Genomic DNA, 23,685 nt, shown 5'->3' with positions numbered 1-23,685 from the left:
GCCGACGCTCTCAAGTCCCGGGAGGGGTTCCAGGGGGACCCGCCTCCCTTCCACAATGCTCCCGAGTTCTGCGAGGCGGTCCAGGGGGACCCGCCTCCAGTCTCCGCTCCCCAGTCCAGCGAGGCGGTCCAGGGGGACCCGCCTCCAGTCTCCACTCCCCAGTCCGGCGAGGGTCCTGCTCTGGAGCTCCACGTCTGGCAGACCGGGATGAAGCTCTGTCACCGGCCGCCTGAGACCCTGCTTCGCCGCCGCCGAGGTCGCCCTCCGCGACGCCCGCCGAGGACCCTGCTGCTTCGCCGCCGCCGAGGTCGCCCTCCGCGGTGCCTGCCAAGGACCCTGCTGCTCCGCCGTTTGCCACACCCGGGCCGTCCTCCGCCGGCCCCATCTGGTCCCAAAGTCGTTGCTGCCGCAGTTCAGTGCTCCCAAGCCACCGTTTTCAGCCACCTGAACGCTTTGTTGACATATGGGAGCCCCAAATAAAACATTTGTTTAAAATTATTGTTAGAAGGCAGGTTACAATGCAAAATTAAGTTTGGAAACCTCAGCAATGACCTTAGAGAAGCATCAATCTGGGAAGGATCTTTCCCAACTCAAAAACATGTAAGATAGCTGCCAGTCTTTACAAGCATGGATGTACCAGTACATTTACCCCGAGGTTTGAGCGTTTGGTACAGAGAAGGCAAATAATCCCACAACCTCTACTTTTACAGGCCTCAGGAATTTAAGGCAAGTTTCTGGCAATGCGAAGTGAAATAGAGTAAACATGTATGGCTGGTTTGGAAGGTTTTTTCAGGAAAGGTTTCTCTCTTTAAAAACAATGTGGCAGCACAACACTTAAATTTCAAAAACTGTATCTGCATGAAACAAAATACTTTTTGAACAACGCCCTTAGGATAGATGACAACAAAATAGAGGTGTGTTACAAAACACAAGCATAAATTCGACAAAAAGCCTCATACCAACTGTTAAGCCTGGTGGTGGAGATTTGAAAATTCGGTCATGTTTTGACCCAAGTCTTGGGATAGATGCATACAACCGGACTTTGATCTATTTTAAATGAAACAGATACATTTGCATAAACCAACACACTAAAACAAATATTTGATATAAACCAAATGTAATTGAATTTTTATACATAAAATTATAAATAAAGGCTCACTCATATAGTTCAGAAAAGATTTACATCAATCCTTCAATGAGCCAACAAGGCTAACCAACAATATATTAACATCTGTGTTCAGTTTCCATTTTCCTACGGTTTATTTTGGTAAATCTTTTCTTCCAGCTGTTTTTGTTTTTACTTGCTTTTATTTTGTTTTTTTATTTTCCAATGTTTTAATCATGTAAAGTGCTTTGCATTGTCCCTGTACTGAAATGTGCTATACAAATAAATTTGCCTCGATGGTGGCACACTATCCAGCAGAACGTAAACGTAAAGTGCACAATTCAAGTATTGTGTGTGTGTGTGTGTGTGGGGGGGGGGGGGGGGGGGGGGGGGAGACAAGGCGCCTCAATAAGATTTAGCCTACTGAGCCTACAGTTTTCTGGCAGACTTAGATATATAGACACAAATGGTTCTAACACAATTTTATTGGTAAGGGAATCTGTCTTTTTTTTTTTTTTTTTTTTACAATATTACTATATAAAGAACGATCGTGTCCCACTGATTATTGCCAACATAGAGCTCCACAGCGACATCTGGTGGGGCCTGGCCCCACATGCAGAGACACCGCAGAACATATTACAGACCATATTCTATACAAATTATACAGATAATTGAGTCTTTTATCAACAGGGAAAGTCAAGAAAAGTCAAACAAATTTAAATTTAAATTTCAGTTTTAATCCATTATATCTTTAAAACTTCCCACATGCAAAAATATCTCTAAACAGTAGTTAGATATTGAGAACAAAATTATTCAATTCAGTTGAACACTTTCTTTAAACATGAATTAGCATAATCATTATGTAAACTTGACACCCACAACACATTATTTCCCATCCTCTGTTATCAATAAGTAATAATAAGAAATCCCACAGAAGAAGCAAAAACGCTAAATGTTAAATAAATCCGAGAAATCGTCTGAAGAACAGCATTACCCGAGATGTAAAGCAAAACTGTGAAAAGCAAAATCCCTGAAGAAGGCTCTAAACAGCTTAAATTATAAGTGACAAAATGTTGCTACATTTTAAATCGGGATTCTTCTTTGATCTCAATTTGCCAAAATTCTGGTCATCAGCAAACTGAAGATCAGGGTAACAATTGATGTCAGATGGCCTGAAGCATCATTTCTGTAGATCAGTTCACCTGTAAAAAGACACGTGTAGAAAATATGTCAATCAATTGTAATATGATCTTTGTGTTTACAAAGCAATGAAAGTTAGAGAGAAATTTACCAGTCGTCTGTTGCTCCCCAAGAACTAGTGGTCCAAGGGACAGACTTCCTGAGTCATGGTAAGATACGTCTCTCCGGCGGCGGTTTTGGTGTCCAGGAGAGCAATCCTGTAAAAAAAAAAAAGAAACACATTAGAGGCTTCTGAAGGTGTATAACTTAATTGTACATGATTTAACCGGACCAGGTCCACAATGGTACTTACAGCTGTGCAGTTGTTGTTTTCCGAAAGACACAAGTGAACATTGCAGTGCAGGTAGATCTCTGTGTAGTTGGTAAAAGTGAACATCCTGAAGGAGAAACGTGCCGCAGTGGAGACACCGTTCTTAATCACCTCTACGGTTCCATCTGCTGGATTGGGGCACCTGTGAAACAGAAACCATGCAGGAGTTAAAATTTGAAGCAGGCAGTAAAGTAACAAGAGTTATAAAGATGACAGATGTTCTCGTTTACTGTGAATCGATGAGATCCCAGCGGACGGGGTGGTCTGCATTATTTTCTGGCGTGGCCCAACAAGATTCCAGAATTGTGGAAAGCTGGTCCTCATCCACTCCCACTGTTTTCACCTCCACGAAAAGCACTTTATTAATTTCAAGGCCTATGATTGCGTTAGTGCTGAAGGGCGTGAGGAAGTCTTCATCTTCATAGGGGGTCATTATCAAACGATATGATCCGGTGCCAACAGGAAGCTTCTTGTCCACAATGCTGCAGAATGAACATTCAGTGTGATCACACAGATGTATGCATTTGATTGTTTGATTAAGCTTCTCTAGTTTATTGGACTAGATTTTAAATAATCAATGATTGGAGTGGACAGATGTAGAACTTGACAAAATAGAACAGTTGGTAAAAGACAGCAAACAGAGAAAATAGGATTGTCACCTTTCCATTGGATTGATGCCCACAGCCATTGACAGGGCTTGTTCCAGAGGGTAAACACAGCAGAAACTCAGATTAAGGGTCCTCTGACGACTGATCAGACCTCCATGAGTGTCCACATCACCCTGAATGGTGTTCTCATACATGAAGTGAGTTCCATTGCTCTAAACAGCAAAAAAAAAAAGAAAAAAGATTGTATCAGTTGACTGTAGCAACAGAATTTAAGTTCTAAACAAGATGTTTTAATTTCCTAACTATACCCTCAGAGTTGTCCCACACAGATGTTCATTGTTGTCAAAGTGGAACACGAGTCGTCCGTCCTGGATCGTCCCGGTGCAAGATTCATTTCGAAGGTGGAGAGCACTGGAGTGAAAGCCCGCTTCAAACAGCTGGCAGCGAGATATCGACATGATGCCTGAACTGCTGCTGCATGTGATGTTTGAGTCTGTTCACCAGAGACAGAAAGATTAAGAGGTTCAGTGGAGCCATTATAACTCAGCACCAGTTATCCTTTCACTGATACACAGATAATCTACAGATCTACTTGTCTCTGAAGCCAGGTTGCAGTAAAGCTCTCCATTCTCTACTGGTTTGCATTACTGCTGTCAAAGAAGTTGATAGACTGGAGTTTCTAGTTTTTAAACGAACAAAAGACTGAATGTATTTTATATGGTAGCAACGCCACCTTAGATGCCAGTGCTTTGGCTTTCAATTTAAATAACACTGCTGAAAACTGAGGGTCTATTACATAATGATTTTACATTTAAAAATCTAATCGACTACTGTCATTATAATATAGGTGGATTCTGAGCCGAGGTCTCAACAAAATTTCATTATGTTGACACTGTGAATGAAATGATTGATTTTCTTGAAAAAGGAATAATTAGAGAACTAACCTCCGGACAGCAAATCTCTCTTATATATAAAAATGCACAAGTGTATATCTATATATCAGAGTTAAATTCTACTCAGCTGAAATGTTAATATCACTTTTTTAATGTTTTTAACCTTACCGTAGCTCTCATTGTTGGGTCTATGGTGGTGCTCATCACAGAAACAGCCGTACACACCATCTTTCTCCCCACACCGCTCATACTGTGTACAGTGCAGCTCTTCACAGGGGCCTGTTTCAGATTAAAAAAACAAAATCTGAAATATTACAGATGAACAGGAAAACATGAACATTACACAGGACAGATCTATAGATAAAATACACACACAAATATATATATATATATATATATATATATATATATATATATATATATATATATATATATATATATATATATATATATATACACACACACACAGAGAAAGAGAGAGAGAGAGAGAGAGAGAGAGAGCACGAGAGAAAGAATAGAAACCTTTACCCTAGAAATAATATAATTACTATATCAATGTGTCAATAAATATGAACTATATTTAACTGATGTCAATAAAAAAATTATTTTGTTATCAACAGATTTATTAATTTCTATTTTTTTGTTGTCAGCTCTATAAACACAAAGATGTTATTACATATAAAAAGGAGTAAAACTATGGTTTTTTTTTTAATTATTAGATAGATTTAACTTTAAGCTTACCTGGAGTTGGAGTTGTTGGTGGCTCTATAAACACAAAGATTTCATTAAATATAAAATTAATGAAACTGATGTCAATACAAAAAATATGTTTTGTGTTTAAATTATTGGACAGATAGATTTCACTTTAAGCTTACCTGTAGTTGGAGTTGTTGGCGGCTCTATAAACACAAAGATTTTATTAAATATAAAATTAATAAAACTGATGTCAATAAAATAAATATGGTTTGTTTTTAAATTATTGGATAGATAGATATAAACACAAAGATTTAATTAAATATAAAATGAATAAAACTAATGTCAATTCAGTAAAAATGCAATTTTTCTTTTAATTATTTGATAGATAGATTTCACATTAAGCTTACCTGGAGTTGTAGTTGTTGGTGGCTCTATAAACACAAAGATTTCATTAAATATAAAATTAATAAAACTGATGTCAATATACAAAAATATGGTTTGTTTTTAAATTATTGGATAGATAGATATAAACACAAAGATTTAATTAAATATAAAATGAATAAAACTGATGTCAATTCGGGGAAAAAAATATATTTTTCTTCTTAATTATTGGATAGATAGATTTCACTTTAAGCTTACCTGTAGTTGTAGTTGTTGGCGGCTCTATAAACACAAAGATTTCATTAAATATAAAATGAATAATACTAATGTCAATTAAGTAAAAAAGCAATTTTTCTTTTTAATTCTTGGATAGATAGATTTCAGATTAAGCTTACCTGTAGTTGTTGTTGTAGTTGTTGGCGGCTCTATAAACACAAAGATTTCATTAAATATAAATTTAATAAAACTGATGTCAATATAAAAAAATATGGTTTGTTTTTGTTAAATTATTGGATAGATAGATTTCACATTAAGCTTACCTGTAGTTGTTGTTGTAGTTGTTGGCGGCTCTATAAACACAAAGATTTAATTAAATATAAAATTTATAAAACTGATGTCAATATAAAAAAATATGTGTTTTTTTTATTATTGTATAGATAGATTTCACTTTAAGCTTACCTGTAGTTGTTGTTGGCAGCTCTATAAACACAAAGATTTTGTTAAATATAAATTTAATAAAACTGATGTCAATATAAAAAAATATGGTTTGTTTTTAAATTATTGGATAGATAGATTTCACTTTAAGCTTACCTGTAGTTGTTGTTGTAGTTGTTGGTGGCTCTATAAACACAAAGATTTCATTAAATATAAATTTAATAAAACTGATGTCAATATAAAAAAATATGGTTTGTTTTTGTTAAATTATTGGATAGATAGATTTCACTTTAAGCTTACCTGTAGTTGTTGTTGTAGTTGTTGGCGGCTCTATAAACACAAAGATTTAATTAAATATAAAATTTATAAAACTGATGTCAATATAAAAAAATATGTGTTTTTTTTTATTATTGTATAGATAGATTTCACTTTAAGCTTACCTGTAGTTGTTGTTGGCAGCTCTATAAACACAAAGATTTTGTTAAATATAAATTTAATAAAACTGATGTCAATATACAAAAATATGGTTTGTTTTTAAATTATTGGATAGATAGATATAAACACAAAGATTTAATTAAATATAAAATGAATAAAACTAATGTCAATTCAGTAAAAATGCAATTTTTCTTTTAATTATTTGATAGATAGATTTCACATTAAGCTTACCTGTAGTTGTAGTTGTTGGTGGCTCTATAAACACAAAGATTTAATTAAATATAAAATGAATAAAACTGATGTCAATTCGGGGAAAAAAATATATTTTTCTTCTTAATTCTTGGATAGATAGATTTCACTCTAAGCTTACCTGTAGTTGTAGTTGTAGTTGTTGGCGGCTCTATAAACACAAAGATTTCATTAAATATAAAATGAACAATACTAATGTCAATTAAGTAAAAAAGCATTTTTTCTTTTTAATTCTTGGATAGATAGATTTTAGATGAAGCTTACCTGTAGTTGTTGTTGTAGTTGTTGGTGGCTCTATAAACACAAAGATTTCATTAAATATAAATTTAATAAAACTGATGTCAATATAAAAAAATATGGTTTGTTTTTGTTAAATTATTGGATAGATAGATTTCACTTTAAGCTTACCTGTAGTTGTTGGTGTAGTTGTTGGCGGCTCTATAAACACAAAGATTTAATTAAATATAAAATTTATAAAACTGATGTCAATATAAAAAAATATGTGTTTTTTTTTTATTATTGTATAGATAGATTTCACTTTAAGCTTACCTGTAGTTGTTGTTGGCAGCTCTATAAACACAAAGATTTTGTTAAATATAAATTTAATAAAACTGATGTCAATATGAAAAAATATGGTTTGTTTTTAAATTATTGGATAGATAGATTTCAGATTAAGCTTACCTGTAGTTGTAGTTGTTGGCGGCTCTATAAAAACAAAGATTTCATTAAATATAAAATTAATAATACTAATGTCAAATAAGTAAAAAAATCTATTTTTCTTTTTAATTCTTGGATAGATATATTTCACATTAAGCTTACCTGTAGTTGTAGTTGTAGTTGTTGGTGGCTCTATAAACACAAAGATTTCATTAAATATAAAATTAATAAACTGATGTCAATATAAAAAAATATGGTTTGTTTTTAAATTATTGGATAGATAGATTTCACTTTAAACTTACCTGTAGTTGTAGTTGTAGTTGTTGGTGGCTCTATAAACACAAAGATTTAATTAAATATAAAATGAATAAAACTGATGTCAATTCGTAAAAAAAAGCTATTTTGCTTCTTAATTATTGAATAGATAGATTTTACATTAAGCTTACCTGTAGTTGTAGTTGTTGTCGGCTCTATAAACACAAAAATTTTATTAAATATAAAATGAATAAAACTAATGTAAATTCAGTAAAAAAGCTATTTTTGGTTTTAATTCTTGGATAGATAGATTTCACATTAAGCTTACCTGGAGTTGTAGTTGTAGTTGTTGGTGGCTCTATAAACACAAAGATTTCATTAAATATAAAATTAATAAAACTGATGTCACTATAAAAAAATATGGTTTGTTTTTAAATTATTGGATAGATAGATTTCACTTTAAGCTTACCTGTAGTTGTTGTTGTAGTTGTTGGCGGCTCTATAAACACAAAAATTTAATTAAATATAAAATTAATAAAACTAATGTCAATTCAGTAAAAAAGCTATTTTTCTTTTTAATTCTTGGATAGATAGATTTCACTTTAAGCTTACCTGTAGTTGTTGTTGTAGTTGTTGGCGGCTCTATAAACACAAAGATTTAATTAAATATAAAATTTATAAAACTGATGTCAATATAAAAAAATATGTGTTTTTTTTTTATTATTGTATAGATAGATTTCACTTTAAGCTTACCTGTAGTTGTTGTTGGCAGCTCTATAAACACAAAGATTTTGTTAAATATAAATTTAATAAAACTGATGTCAATATGAAAAAATATGGTTTGTTTTTAAATTATTGGATAGATAGATTTCAGATTAAGCTTACCTGTAGTTGTAGTTGTAGTTGTTGGCGGCTCTATAAAAACAAAGATTTCATTAAATATAAAATTAATAATACTAATGTCAAATAAGTAAAAAAATCTATTTTTCTTTTTAATTCTTGGATAGATATATTTCACATTAAGCTTACCTGTAGTTGTAGTTGTAGTTGTTGGTGGCTCTATAAACACAAAGATTTCATTAAATATAAAATTAATAAACTGATGTCAATATAAAAAAATATGGTTTGTTTTTAAATTATTGGATAGATAGATTTCACTTTAAACTTACCTGTAGTTGTAGTTGTAGTTGTTGGTGGCTCTATAAACACAAAGATTTAATTAAATATAAAATGAATAAAACTGATGTCAATTCGTAAAAAAAAGCTATTTTGCTTCTTAATTATTGAATAGATAGATTTTACATTAAGCTTACCTGTAGTTGTAGTTGTTGTCGGCTCTATAAACACAAAAATTTTATTAAATATAAAATGAATAAAACTAATGTAAATTCAGTAAAAAAGCTATTTTTGGTTTTAATTCTTGGATAGATAGATTTCACATTAAGCTTACCTGTAGTTGTAGTTGTAGTTGTTGGCGGCTCTATAAACACAAACATTTCATTAAATATAAAATTAATAAAACTGATGTCAATCTAAAAAAATATGGTTTGTTTTTAAATTATTGGATAGATAGATTTCCCTTTAAGCTTACCTGTAGTTGTAGTTGTAGTTGTTGGCGGCTCTATAAACACAAAGATTTTGTTAAATATAAATTTTATAAAACTGATGTCAATATAAAAAAAATATGGTTTGTTTTTGTTAAATTAATGGATAGATAGATTTCACTTTAAGCTTACCTGTAGTTGTTGTTGTAGTTGTTGGCGGCTCTATAAACACAAAGATTTAATTAAATATAACATGAATAAAACTAATGTCAATTCAGTAAAAAAGCTATTTTTCTTTTTAATTCTTGGATAGATAGATTTCACTTTAAGCTTACCTGTAGTTGTAGTTGTTGGCGGCTCTATAAGCACAAAGATTTCATTAAATATAATATTAATAAAACTGATGTCAATATAAAAAAATATGGTTTGTTTTTGTTAAATTATTGGATAGATAGATTTCACATTAAGCTTACCTGGAGTTGTAGTTGTAGTTGTTGGTGGCTCTATAAACACAAAGATTTCATTAAATATAAAATTAATAAAACTGATGTCAATTCAGTAAAAAAGCTATTTTTCTTTTTAATTCTTGGATAGATAGATTTCACTTTAAGCTTACCTGTAGTTGTAGTTGTTGGCGGCTCTATAAGCACAAAGATTTCATTAAATATAATATTAATAAAACTGATGTCAATATAAAAAAATATGGTTTGTTTTTGTTAAATTATTGGATATATAGATTTCACTTTAAGCTTACCTGTAGTTGTTGTTGTAGTTGTTGGCGGCTCTATAAACACAAAAATTTAATTAAATATAAAATGAATAAAACTAATGTCAATTCAGTAAAAAAGCTATTTTTCTTTTTAATTCTTGGATAGATAGATTTCACTTTAAGCTTACCTGTAGTTGTAGTTGTAGTTGTTGGCGGCTCTATAAACACAAAGATTTAATTAAATATAAAATTAATAAAACTAATGTCAATTCAGTAAAAAAGCTATTTTTCTTTTTAATTCTTGGATAGATAGATTTCACTTTAAGCTTACCTGTAGTTGTAGTTGTAGTTGTTGGCGGCTCTATAAACACAAAGATTTCATTAACCATATTATTAATAAAACTGATGTCAATATACAAAAATATGGTTTGTTTTTAAATTATTGGATAGATAGATTTCCCTTTAAGCTTACCTGTAGTTGTAGTTGTAGTTGTTGGCGGCTCTATAAACACAAAGATTTTGTTAAATATAAATTTTATAAAACTGATGTCAATATAAAAAAAATATGGTTTGTTTTTGTTAAATTAATGGATAGATAGATTTCACTTTAAGCTTACCTGTAGTTGTTGTTGTAGTTGTTGGCGGCTCTATAAACACAAAGATTTAATTAAATATAAAATGAATAAAACTAATGTCAATTCAGTAAAAAAGCTATTTTTCTTTTTAATTCTTGGATAGATAGATTTCACTTTAAGCTTACCTGTAGTTGTAGTTGTTGGCGGCTCTATAAACACAAAGATTTTGTTAAATATAAATTTTATAAAACTGATGTCAATATAAAAAAAAAATATGGTTTGTTTTTGTTAAATTAATGGATAGATAGATTTCACTTTAAGCTTACCTGTAGTTGTAGTTGTAGTTGTTGGCGGCTCTATAAACACAAAGATTTGTTAAATATAAATTTTATAAAACTGATGTCAATATAAAAAAAAATTTGGTTTGTTTTTGTTAAATTAATGGAGAGATAGATTTCACTTTAAGCTTACCTGTAGTTGTAGTTGTTGGCGGCTCTATAAACACAAAGATTTATTTAAATATGAAATGAATAAAACTGATGTCAATATAAAAAAAATATGGTTTGTTTTTAAATTATTGGATAGATAGATTTCCCTTTAAGCTTACCTGTAGTTGTTGTTGTAGTTGTTGGCGGCTCTATAAACACAAAGATTTAATTAAATATAAAATGAATAAAACTGATGTCAATTCGGGAAAAAAAGCTATTTTTCTTCTTAATTATTGGATAGATAGATTTCACTTTAAGCTTACCTGGAGTTGTAGTTGTTGGCGGCTCTATAAACACAAAGATTTCATTAACCATATTATTAATAAAACTGATGTCAATATACAAAAATATGGTTTGTTTTTAAATTATTGGATAGATAGATTTCCCTTTAAGCTTACCTGTAGTTGTAGTTGTAGTTGTTGGCGGCTCTATAAACACAAAGATTTTGTTAAATATAAATTTTATAAAACTGATGTCAATATAAAAAAAATATGGTTTGTTTTTATTAAATTAATGGATAGATAGATTTCACTTTAAGCTTACCTGTAGTTGTTGTTGTAGTTGTTGGCGGCTCTATAAACACAAAGATTTAATTAAATATAAAATGAATAAAACTAATGTCAATTCAGTAAAAAAGCTATTTTTCTTTTTAATTATTGGATAGATAGATTTCACTTTAAGCTTACCTGGAGTTGTAGTTGTTGGCGGCTCTATAAACACAAAGATTTTGTTAAATATAAATTTTATAAAACTGATGTCAATATAAAAAAAAATATGGTTTGTTTTTGTTAAATTAATGGATAGATAGATTTCACTTTAAGCTTACCTGTAGTTGTAGTTGTTGGCGGCTCTATAAACACAAAGATTTATTTAAATATAAAATGAATAAAACTGATGTTAATATAAAAAAAATATGGTTTGTTTTTAAATTATTGGATAGATAGATTTCCCTTTAAGCTTACCTGTAGTTGTAGTTGTAGTTGTTGGCGGCTCTATAAACACAAAGATTTAATTAAATATAAAATGAATAAAACTGATGTCAATTCGGGAAAAAAAGCTATTTTTCTTCTTAATTATTGGATAGATAGATTTCACTTTAAGCTTACCTGGAGTTGTAGTTGTTGGCGGCTCTATAAACACAAAGATTTCATTAACCATAATATTAATAAAACTGATGTCAATATACAAAAATATGGTTTGTTTTTAAATTATTGGATAGATAGATTTCACTTTAAGCTTACCTGTAGTTGTTGTTGTAGTTGTTGGCGGCTCTATAAACACAAAGATTTAATTAAATATAAAATGAATAAAACTAATGTCAATTCAGTAAAAAAGCTATTTTTCTTTTTAATTCTTGGATAGATAGATTTCACTCTAAGCTTACCTGTAGTTGTAGTTGTAGTTGTTGGCGGCTCTATAAAAACAAAGATTTCATTAAATATAAAATGAATAAAACTAATTTCAATTAAGTAAAAAAGCTATTTTTCTTTTTAATTCTTGGATAGATAGATTTTACATTAAGCTTACCTGTAGTTGTTGTAGTTGTTGGCGGCTCTATAAACACAAAGATTTAATTAAACATAAAATGACTAAAACTAATGTCAATTCCGGAAAAAAAAGCTATTTTTCTTCTTAATTACTGGATAGATAGATTTCACTTTAAGCTTACCTGTAGTTGTAGTGGGCTCTATAAACACAAAGATTTAATTAAATATAAAATTAATAAAACTGATGTCAATACAAAAATATGGTTTGTTTTTAAATTATTGGAAAGATTTCACTTTAAGCTTGTAAATAAGCTTGAAAATAAAAAAAACCTGCCTAATTTTTGAACAGAGAAATGTTGCAGCTCACCATTTTCACAGCCGGGTGGATCAACACCAGCTACTTTCCAGCTCTTGGCAAACACCACTTCAGAGCTCACCACCAGACCTTGTGGGGTTGTAAAGTCATCTTCAGGGTGATTGTTGAAGTTTCCACAGAGGCCACATGTGTTGTTCTGGTAAGTGTAGGGCACACTGATCCGGACGTGTGAAGACATGTCATAGGACACCAACACTCCAAAGTCAGTGCTGATGATCATGGAGGAACCAGACTGATTAACCCGGATAGCGCCATTGCTGAGGGCAAATGGGGCTGGTAGAGAGTTTCCATTGACCTGTAACCATCACAATAAAAAATGTGGCAATTATGAACAGAACAAAAAATGCTCATGTTTTGTTACAGTAAGAAAGAATGTCTCGTTACCTTAGCCACACCAGGAGCTCCTTTATTGAGCTCAATAGTTTGATTGTAGACAAAGACTTTGACAAGCTGTGTGCTGCCACCAAGCTCGTTCTTTCCCTCTACTCTGTAGAAGGGCACGTTATTCTGACACTGCTCGGATAGAACGTGAGTGCATGTGCTCTGAAGGGGAAATGTTGCGTTGTCAAAGGTGTTGGTCTCTCCGCCCACGGTGCAGGTGCGTCTGTCCACTGACATGCAGGAGTATTGGAAGGATGTTGGCTTACAGACTTGGGAAAAGGGGCAGGGTTCATTGATGCATTGAACCCCTGTTGTGGTACAGGTGCACTTCTGTGCACAGGTGCTGTCACTCCAGAAAGAGTCGTCAAGTTGAACAGATTGACCTTTAAGAAAAACAAAACAGGAACAATAATCATTTGAGGGCTTTGATTCTATTCTGCAAAATAAATTGTTGAATTATGTAAAGTTTGAATTTTGGCATTTCAAACACCACAATTAGAATGATATCAAAGAAATGAAGGGGTTAAAGCGGAAAGATAAAACTGAAGAGCTGCTTAGTGTTGAGTGCACACATTTTTGCAGTTCTTCCATCATATCAAATTTTAAATTTATTCATATAGCACATTTAAGAACAACTGCCATTGGCCAAAGTGCTGCACACAAAAAGAAAAAAACAAAACAGTCAATGGTAATTCAATACAAACCCTGTATAAATAAAGAAAAGTAGAGAAAAACTTGCAGTGTTAAAAGCCAGTGAGTATAAATCTGTTTTAAGAAGAGATTTAAAAGCACCAAGAGTTGAGGCCTGTCTAATATGAAGGAGCAGCTGGTTACACAATTTAGGAGCTACAACACAAAAGCCCAAACAACTTTGTGGACCAGTCTGGACCTTGGGACATCTAATACAAATGGGTATTAGATCTAAGGGATCAAGAGGGCACATAAGGCTGCAGGAGATCAGATAAATATGCAGGTGCCAGCCCATTTGGGCCTTATAGATCAACAATAAAACTTTAAAATCTATTCTAAAATGAACGAAAATTGTTCATGTTAGGAGGCGAGCTGCAGCGTTCTGGACCAACTGCAGTTGTGAGAGGCTGGCCTGGCTTATACCCACATACAAAGAATTGCAATAATCACATTGGGAGCTAATAAAGGTGTGAATCACACATTCAAAATCATTGAAAGCTAAAAATGTTTTCACTTTGGATAACAATCTCAGGTTAAGAAATGATGTTTTTACAACAGAACTAATCTTTTTCTCAACATTAAAACTGGAACAGTTTTAAGATTTTCACATGAGATTTTACTGAACGGGGCTTTCATGAGACACAGACTGGGGTTGTCCCTTGTTCCCCCCAAGACATGTACTTATTATTAAAAAGAAGTACCTTCCATTTAACACAGCTCTTACCATTGTAATTGCAGCCTGTTGAACCTTGATCTACACGGAAGACCCAGCGTCCAGGTACATTGACGTTACTATGAAGCCTGAAAAAGGAGTTGCTTCCGACTGCATTATTAGTCATTGATCCAGGGATGCTGAAGTGGTGAGAGGAATCGGCTGTGTCATATCCAGCCTAGAAATTACATGTGCATGGTTAAATGCATTTCCTTTTGTATTTCACAGAGATGTGCACTCGGTTGAACACAGCATTCATTTGTATTGCTCTAACCTGTACAGACTTTGATGTATTTGCTATGGACCCATAATTCATCAGCACAAATGAGAATTGCCCATCGGTGGTCAAGACGACCTGAAAGGTTGTTTGCTGTGAAAAAAAAAAATATATATAATTTTTTTTAAGAAGGAATTATTAGAACAAACACATTTTCTTTTAAATTTCAGATCACATATCAAATTGATTTCAGCAGCTATAGATATATCACTCACTTTTCCATTCTCGTTAAAATAGGCAACATTTTCCCATGTTGCAATAAAGACCCAGTTGGCATGAAAGGAAAGGGCTGGGAAGTATACATTGATGTCATCCGAAACTTGCTGCAGAACTGGGCCACTTGAGCGCTGAAAATAGCTGATGTTGCCACTGCGTGTGTTATCTAAATCGGCCCAGAATGGAGCGATGATGTCTCTGCCTCCATGCCTTGGAAATTGTTCAGGAATGTAGCTAGACCATGGTGCATCAAAGGTCAGATCACCGTTGTTGTTCAACTGAAAAAACAAACAAACAATCAAACTGGTTACTGATAATAACTTACATTTGTTTTTGTTTTTCTCTTTACAGTAAAAAAGTGACTTGAAGTATAAGAAATTAGGGAAACATACAAAAATCTGAGAGTAATGCTGGCCAAAAAAGTTAAAGCTCTTTGACTGTGGAAGGTTGAATCGAGGGGCGCTTCCATCATCTGATCGGGGGCTCTTCACTCCAAGATTTTGGTAGGGGTAAAGTGGTCCTACAAAGTAAATGAGAGATTACCTGATTAAATTGGAATGTAAATTTGGATTACAGCAGCATTTTAGAAGCATTCCGTATAGGCCTTTATTCAGAATTAACGTTAGAGGTTACAGTGCCGTGCAAAAGGAACTCAACCCCCCTGTCATATGTATCAGACAGAAAAATAGATGGATAACTTTAACGTTCAGCTTACCTTGGGCCTGTGTTGTCACTCCACCTATAAAGAAACACAGATTAAAAATATAAAAATCAATATAACTAGATTTAGACAACTGCTTATTTGTGTTACTAACTTTTTTAATTCAATGTACAGGTATACATAAATGTAACTAATTCATGTATTATAGTTATTATTAGTGGTAGCAGTAGTAGTAGTAGTAGAAGTATCAGCATTTTTATTATTAATAATAAAAAATTAAACATCATCATCATGGGTTGTCAGTCAACTTATAAAAACACAGATATCATGGAAACAAAAGACCCATTTGATTTTTGTGGCAACAGATCTTTAGCTTTTGCTTAGCTTTAGTGTCTTACTAACAGTTTTTATTTCCACATATACAGGTATATATTCTGTTCATAACTTTTATTGACAGAATTTCTAGGCGCAGCCAAGGTGTTGAGGGGATCTGTTTTGGTGGCGTTAGGATTGCGTCTCTGCTATTCGCGGATGACGTGGTCCTATTGGCTTCATCAGGGCGTGATCTACAGCTCTCACTGGAGCGGTTCGCAGCCGAGTGCGAAGCGGCCGGGATGAAAATCAGTGCCTCCAAATCCGAGACCATGGTGATGAGCCGGAAAAGGGTAGAGTGCCTCCTCCGGGTTGGGGAGGATGTAGTGCCCCCTCTATGGTCACGAGCTTTGGGTCGTGACCAACGATATCCCGGATACAAGCGGCTGAAATGAGTTTTCTACTTAGTGTGTCTGGGCTCTCCCTTAGAGATAGGGTGAGGAGCTCAGTCATCCGGGGAGGACTCAGAGTAGAGCCGCTGCTCCTCCACGTCGAGAGGAGCCAGTTGAGGTGGCTCGGGCATCTGGTCAGGATGCCTCCTGGACGCCTCCCTGGTGAGGTGTTCCGGGCACGTCCCACCGGGAGGAGGCCCAAGGAAAGAGCCAGGACACGCTGGAGGGACTATGTCTCTCTGCTGGCCTGGGAACGTCTTGGGATTCCCTCGGAGGATCTGGGCCAAGTGGCTGGAGAGAGGGACGTCTGGGCCTCCCTACTGAAGCTGCTACCCCCACGACCCGACCCCGGATAAACGGAAGAAAACGGACGGACGGATATACAGATATACTTATTAATACATTAATTAATGTAATATCAATAATAATGACAGGTGTTTAGAAATATGTATGCTAGTTTTATTTCATGGAATGTATTACTTTTAATGAGTTTCAGGATATGATTAACCTGGCACATTATCAATCAGGACATTTAGCAGAACTGTCTGAGCTTATTGGGCAAAGCAACACCTAGTGCCCGCCTACCAAAGGTTGGTTTTAGCCAATCACTGTATCAAATTGAAACGTAAGCAACAGGCGCCATGAGAAACCACAGGTTACAATGGCAACTGGCAGCTATCGCTTTCATTAAAGCAGTAATTCCAGCCTTAAACCCATTATACTGCAATGTGATTGGCTCAAACCGTCTTTGGTTCGGTCACAAACGGTTGAAGCAGGAGTGGTGTTTGTGAATACACAAATACCGCAAGAATTCAGCTTGCAGGCAAGGTCAGGATAAGATAACTTTAACATTTATTTATTTAATATGATTACTTTTTCCATTAATATACTTTCATTTAATAGATTTCTATTTGATCTATACCCACTTAGTCATGCAGGGTCATGGGGGGCTGGTGACTATCTAAATCAATCAATGGACGAGGTGGTGTACACCCTGGACAGGTCACGAGCCCATTACACATTTTTTCTCTCTTACGGGTGTTTTTGCAGATTTTTTTATATAGTGGAACATTTTTACAGTTGTTTATGTCATAATAATTTAAGCATACATTTTCAAGTCTATGCCACAAACATCCTTTTTAAAGTAAAGCTGTCTTATAAAGAAACTTTAAAAACACACCCTCAGGAGTTTAAAAAGTGCTGGAGTCTGCAGCAAACGTTGTGCTGTTAACATGTTAGGAAGGTCGGCAAACATTTTTCTTGACTCATTACCACCAAGGTCTAACGGTGGATATACATTATTAAACACTGTATTTAATTTTTTCACAAGAAATCATTTAAGAACAAGTTGTGTGGCTGCTTACCTGTAGCCAACAGAAGCAGTACAGGGATTATGATTTGACCTGCCATTCTTCAAAAGTTAAAAGTCCAACCTGGTCAAAAGACTTTGTAAAAAGTAATAAGACTTTTAGGATATATTAATCCAGACATGCACACATATTTAAAATAAAACAATAAATGCAATTTACTCCTACAAAGACATTAAACAGTATTTTAGTTATTGGGGGAAAAAAACTTTTTTTTTACCTTTCTATGTGCCTGTGCTGCGTCAACACCTCGAATGACAGTACAGGGCTGCAACAAGGCTTTATACTGTGGCAGCTGGCACAAATCCAGCATTCTCTGTTTTCCTGTATTGAACAAAAGACACAATCCTGCTTCCTCATATTTTAGCACGGTAATGTTTGATCAACAAGGATCACCTCATTGGTTCCAGGTAAGAACATTAACACGTTAATGGGTCTGATTCATATTTACTTTCTTTCTTTCTGTTTCTTTTTGCTACTTTGACAGCAGATTTGTCTAAGTAGAGTTTGTGTTAGTTTTAGCTCTGTGAGAGCATGATATCCTGTCCAGGTTGGATGGACTACAACGCCCATTGAACCCCTCATATCCCACATCGTCATCCCATGTGGCGCCTGCTGCACTCTTCTGGACAGAGATCTCTAAAGTTGAAAGCTGAAGCCGACGTCCCAGTTACAGTTTTCCGATCACCACTGGGGTCTTCACGTATTACAACTTTTCCTCAAGTTTTAGCCCTTTTTACTGTACATTCCGTGCTTCCTCTGTACCCTTTTTCTTTGGGATTGCAACAGTTTCTTTTTTTCCCCCTTTTTTTTCCTTTTTTTTCTCCCTGCAACAGTTTCAGGAGATTTCAACCATCACTTTCGTAATAAGCTCAAGCTTTTGGTTGTGTAAATTACATTTTACAAAGTATTTTCGAGTTTGCAGCTAAAAACCACAGATTAAGCATAACATTATGACAACCTGACTAATAGTGTGCTGGCTCCCCTGTTGCTGCCCTGACCCATTGAGGCATGGACTCAATATACATCTGAAGGTCTTTTGTGTTATCTGTCATCAAGATGATAGGAAGCACTATAACTATGAAGTGGGTCCTTTGTTGTCCAGTACATCCTGCAGACGTTTAACCAGAATGAGATCTGGAGAATTGGAAAGCCACATCAACACCTCAAACTCATTGTTGTGCTCTTTAAAGCAATCCTTAGGGAGTATTTAACTTTGCAACAGTGTACCCTGCTGTACTAATATACTAGTTGAATATTTGATTGTTGTTTTTGCCTGGTGACTGGCTGGTGACCTGTTTGTTGTTGCCCAGTGTCTGCTGGAGATGGATACCAGCCCCCATGACCCTACACAGGTAACTGATTATACTACACATGGAATGTTTTCATGAAATAAATGAAGTGGTCAGATTTTTGTGGAACATGGATTTGTGATTCATGTTAAAGCCGAGATATAAAATAGATCTCATACTTTTGCCTTATTAGAAGTAAGGCATATAACTTCTGAACTCAGTTGTCATGGGCCATTCTCAGCAACAAGAACAGGATATGGGCCACTCTTTTTAATGCATGATGAAGCTTATCATCTACCTGTGGTGTTGGTCAAAATTGTACAATTGTGACTTGCCATCAGGGGCCACACAAAATCATCCAAATGTCCCCCTAAAAGGCAATTTGGGCATCGCTGCCCAAACTTTCACCTACTTTTGTGACAAGATGCTGAAATGAAAAGCAAATGTTTTGCATGTTTGCAGAACATTGATCTGCTCTGGACGGTGTCTTGGTCCTTTACATTTTCCACTCATGTTTAAAGTTTAATGGATGCAGACTGAGGACAAAGTGAGGTGCATGTGTAATATTTCCTTTATCAGCCTCCTGGTTCTTGTGGCTTTAAGAGCAGAAGAAAAAGAGTGTGTTGGAGTAAAGCAGGGCTTATCATTATAAACATACAATTCCACACTCACAAAGAAAGGTTTTGCTTTTCTTACCATAAATAGTTCACATAAGGTGCAAAAGCAACAAATGATTAAAATGTTTCAAATTATCCATACCTTAGAATATTAATACAGAATATATTTCTGATGCTAGAGAATAGTGGGGTATATTAAACTAGCAAGTTCAAGTCTTTAACCTAGTGTTCTTTTATTTCTTTAGTAATTAATCTCTTTCGCTTCACAACTTTAGTAATTAATAGGCATACCTTTCATCAACCACACCTGACCTAAATCTTTCACATCAATGAAAAGTATTTAAGGTGTGCTGTGTTTCAACATGAAATTTAACATTCCTAATTAATTGTACAGGTGGAGCAGTGCAGAGGTAAAAACAAAATAATTGGATCATGGATGCCTCAAACACTAGGACTGAATAAGGATTAAGGCGTGACAATTATGCTAATGTCAGAGTTTCCTTCTCTGATAGAAAAGCACATAACCAAGTAGAAATAATTAATTATTTTAATGATAAGAAGTTTGTTATAACAATTTATATCTATGCTGACAATGATTAAAGGAAGATGTTTGAATTTGTTTTTGTTTAAATTAAAATATTTCCATTGTGACAAAAATGAAGAATAAGAGATATGATCCGGAATATTTTAATCAGTGCAAAAAAGATGCTATGGCAGATCAGTCTTTCGTCATATTTTCACTTTGATTAAGAGGAATGGGTAGCTGGTTCAGAGGTTCGTATCATAAGACAGGATTTAACAACATTTAAGTGTGTGTATACTTATACAACCAAATCCTTTCAGCTTGTTTACTTTTTTTTTTTTTTTACAGATTATATATTTTTTAGTTGAGTTGTACAGGAACAATATCACCTGAAAGCTTGAAACTGTTTGTGTTAAAATCTAATTATTTTACATCACAAAAACCTGACAGTTTGAAGGACCTGTGTACAACTTTGATGTCCACACTGTGTAAGAGTCAGGGAAATTATACAGGGAAGGGTGAACCTTATTTTAGTTTAATCAGATTAACTGTGATTGATGGCAGGTGTGAACCCAAGAAAACTGAGTGCAAAAACCGATCAGAAATTGGTTGACTCTTTTTAGACTAAACAAACCAAGACAATCAGGTTATTGCCAATTCTTTTGTTATTTTATTATAATTGTGTTTGTTTTATAGTTTAGTCATAAGAAATATATAACATATTTAAGGTGTAAAGAGCTCTGAAACACATAGGGGTGTGTTCGGTCTTTAGATCCACTAGACTGCCTTTTTATTCACCCCGCAAGTTTGGTTTATTCATTCTGGTCGGTGTTTACATCGCGCCGCATTCAAACGTGCAGGTCGCACAGATACTGAGAGTGGAGCAGAGCGATTTACTTTAACAAAGGAAACCTCACTCATGAACTCCCTAAATATAGACAGTTTATTAAATGCCCGACCAGAGAGGAGAACATTCTGGATTACTGTTACACCACAGTCAGAGATGCTTATCACGCCATTCCCCGTGCTGCACTGGGCCAATCTGACCACATCATGGTTCACCTGATTCCTGCTTACAGGCAGAAACTAAAGCTCTGCAAACCTGTAGTGAGGACATCAAAAATGTCGACAACTGAGGCTGTGGAGGATCTTCAGGCGTGTTTGGACTCTACTGACTGGGATGTCTTCAGGGCTGCTACCAATAGTCTGGATAAGTTCACAGAGGCTGTGACACCTTTATCGGCGTCCTGGTTCTTGTGGCTTTAAGATCAGAAGAAAAAGAGTGTGTTGGAGTAAAGCAGGGCTTATCATTATAAACATACAATTCCACACTCACAAAGAAAGGTTTTGCTTTTCTTACCATAAAAAGTTCACATAAGGTGCAAAAGCAACAAATTATTAAAATGTTTAAAATTTTCCATACCTTAGAATATTCATACAGAATATATATTCTGATGCTAGAGAAAAGTGGAGTATATTAAACTAGCAGGTTCAAGTCTTTAACCTAGTGTTCTTTTATTTCTTTAATAATTAATCTCCTTCGCTTCACAACTTCAGTAATTAATAGGCATACCTTTCATCAACCACACCTGACCTAAATCTTCCACGTCAATGAAAAGCATTTAAGGTGTGCTTTGTTTCAACATGAAATTTAACATTCCTAATTAATTGCCCAGGTGGAGCAGTGCAGAGGTCAACACAAAATAATTGGATCATGGAGGCTTAAAACGCTGGAACTGAATAAGGATTAAGGCGTGACAATTATGCTAATGTCAGAGTTTCCTTCTCTGATAGAAAAGCACATAACCAAGTAGAAATAATTAGTTATTTTAATGATAAGGAGTTAGTTATAACAATTTCTATATATGCTGACAATGATAAAAGGAAGATGTTTGAATTTGTTTTTGTTTAAATTAAAATGTTTCCATAGTGACAAAAATAAAGAATAGGAGATAAGATGTAGAATATTTTAATCAGTGCAAAAAAGATGCTATGGCAGATCAGTCTTATTTTCATATTTTTACTTTGCTTAAGAGGAATAGGTGGCTGGTTCAGAGGTTCACATCACAAGACAGGATTTAACAACATTTAAGTGTATGTATACTTATACAACCAAATCCTTTCAGCTTTTTTCTCTTTTTTTTTACAGATTATAATTTTTTTTCAGTTGAGTTGCACAGGAACAACATCACCTGAAAGCTTTGAAACTGATTGTGTTAAAATCTAATTCTTTTACATCACAAAAACCTGACAGTTTGAAGGACCTGTGTACAACTTTGATGTCCACACTGTGTAACAGTCAGGGAAATTATACAGGGAAGGCTGAACCTTATTTTAGTTTAATCAGATTAACTGTGATTGGTGGCAGGTGTGAACCCAAGAAAACTTGCTTATCACGCGGTTCCCCATGCTGCACTGGGCCAATCTGACCACGTCACGGTTCTCCTGATTCCTGCTTACAGGGAGAAACTAAAGCTCTGCAAACCTGTAGTGAGGACATCAAAAATGTCGACAACTGAGGCTGTGGAGGATCTTCAGGTGTGTTTGGACTCTATTGACTGGGATGTCTTCAGGGCTGCTAGCAATAGTCTGGATAAATTCACAGAGGCTGTGACATCATACATCAGCTTCTGTGAGGACTGCTGTGTTGCATCAGAAACCAGGATGAGCTACAATAATGACAAACCCTGGTTCACAGCCAAACTCAGAAGGCTAAGCCTGGATAAGGAAGAGGCCTTCAAGAGTGGGGACATATGCAGATTCAAAGATGCAAAATACAAGTTTAGCAAGGTGGTGAAAGAGGCTAAACGACTGTATTCTGAGAAGCTGCAAAACCAGTTTTCTGCGAATGACTCTGCTTCTGTCTGGAAAGAGCTTAGGCAGATCACAAATTACAAGCCTAAAGCCCCCCTTCCCCCTGACTCCATGAACGACCGACACCTAGCCAACGACCTGAACAACTTCTACTGTCGTCAACGGGACGACAAAGGGACAGTCCTGCATCCACCCCCCACGACACCACCCAACAGATCACCTCCACCTCAGTGACAACTCTTTCTATACACGAGAGGGACTCTTCATAAGACAGAACCCCTGAAAGCTGCTGGACCAGATTCTGTCTCTCCATCCAACTTGAAGCACTGTGCTGATCAGGTGTCTCCAGTGTTCACAGACATTTTTAACACCTCACTAGCGACATGTCACGTGCCAGCCTGCTTAAAATCCTCCACTATCATCCCTGTTCCCAAGAAGCCAAGGACCACAGGACTTAATGACTTCAGACCCGTCGCTCTGACCTCTGTGGTTATGAAGTCCTTTGAGCGCCTTGTGCTTTCACACCTAAAATAAATCACCCATCCCCTCCTGGACCCCCTACAAGTTGCCTACAGAGCCAACAGGTCTGCAGACGACGCTGTCAATCTGGACCTTCACTACACCCTCCAGCACCTGGACTCTGCAGGAACTTGCGCCATGATCCTATTTGTGGATTTCAACTCTGCCTTCAACACAATCATCCCAGCTCTGCTTCAGGAGAAGCTCTCCTAGCTGAATGTGCCTGACTC

The 23,685-nt window shown here is 34.9% G+C and overlaps 1 protein-coding gene across 1 annotated transcript; it reads right to left on the bottom strand.

Moving 5' to 3' along the window:
- Positions 1-1,820: 1,820 nt before the first annotated feature.
- Positions 1,821-18,020, bottom strand: LOC118556480 (alpha-tectorin-like). Its single transcript, XM_036142573.1, has 19 exons — positions 17,911-18,020; positions 17,688-17,768; positions 15,614-15,637; positions 15,291-15,418; positions 14,898-15,176; positions 14,680-14,775; positions 14,418-14,583; positions 13,007-13,386; positions 12,648-12,917; positions 8,329-8,335; positions 4,992-5,015; positions 4,858-4,881; positions 4,285-4,395; positions 3,532-3,716; positions 3,275-3,435; positions 2,846-3,097; positions 2,598-2,757; positions 2,397-2,502; positions 1,821-2,307 (listed from the first exon to the last, which is right to left on the bottom strand). The coding sequence occupies exons 2-19, from the start codon at positions 17,731-17,733 to the stop codon at positions 2,213-2,215; spliced, it is 2,514 nt and encodes an 837-aa protein (XP_035998466.1). The 5' UTR covers positions 17,734-17,768; positions 17,911-18,020; the 3' UTR covers positions 1,821-2,212.
- Positions 18,021-23,685: the final 5,665 nt, after the last annotated feature.

This window comes from Fundulus heteroclitus, chromosome 10 (assembly GCF_011125445.2).
Source record: "Fundulus heteroclitus isolate FHET01 chromosome 10, MU-UCD_Fhet_4.1, whole genome shotgun sequence".
NCBI lineage: Eukaryota > Metazoa > Chordata > Actinopteri > Cyprinodontiformes > Fundulidae > Fundulus > Fundulus heteroclitus.
Note: the sequence above shows the minus strand (reverse complement) of the source record. Positions and strands in the feature narration are given on the sequence as shown.

Bases quoted from the DNA above. Each gene is read 5' to 3' on its own strand.
- LOC118556480 (XM_036142573.1), bottom strand. From the start codon at position 17,733: ATGGCAGGTCAAATCATAATCCCTGTACTGCTTCTGTTGGCTACAG. The intron at 14,776-14,897 runs GTGAGTGATATA...TTTTTTTCACAG, and splicing joins ATTTTAACGAGAATGGAAAA to CAAACAACCTTTCAGGTCGT. The intron at 2,758-2,845 runs GTAAACGAGAAC...TCTGTTTCACAG, and splicing joins TGGGATCTCATCGATTCACA to GTGCCCCAATCCAGCAGATG.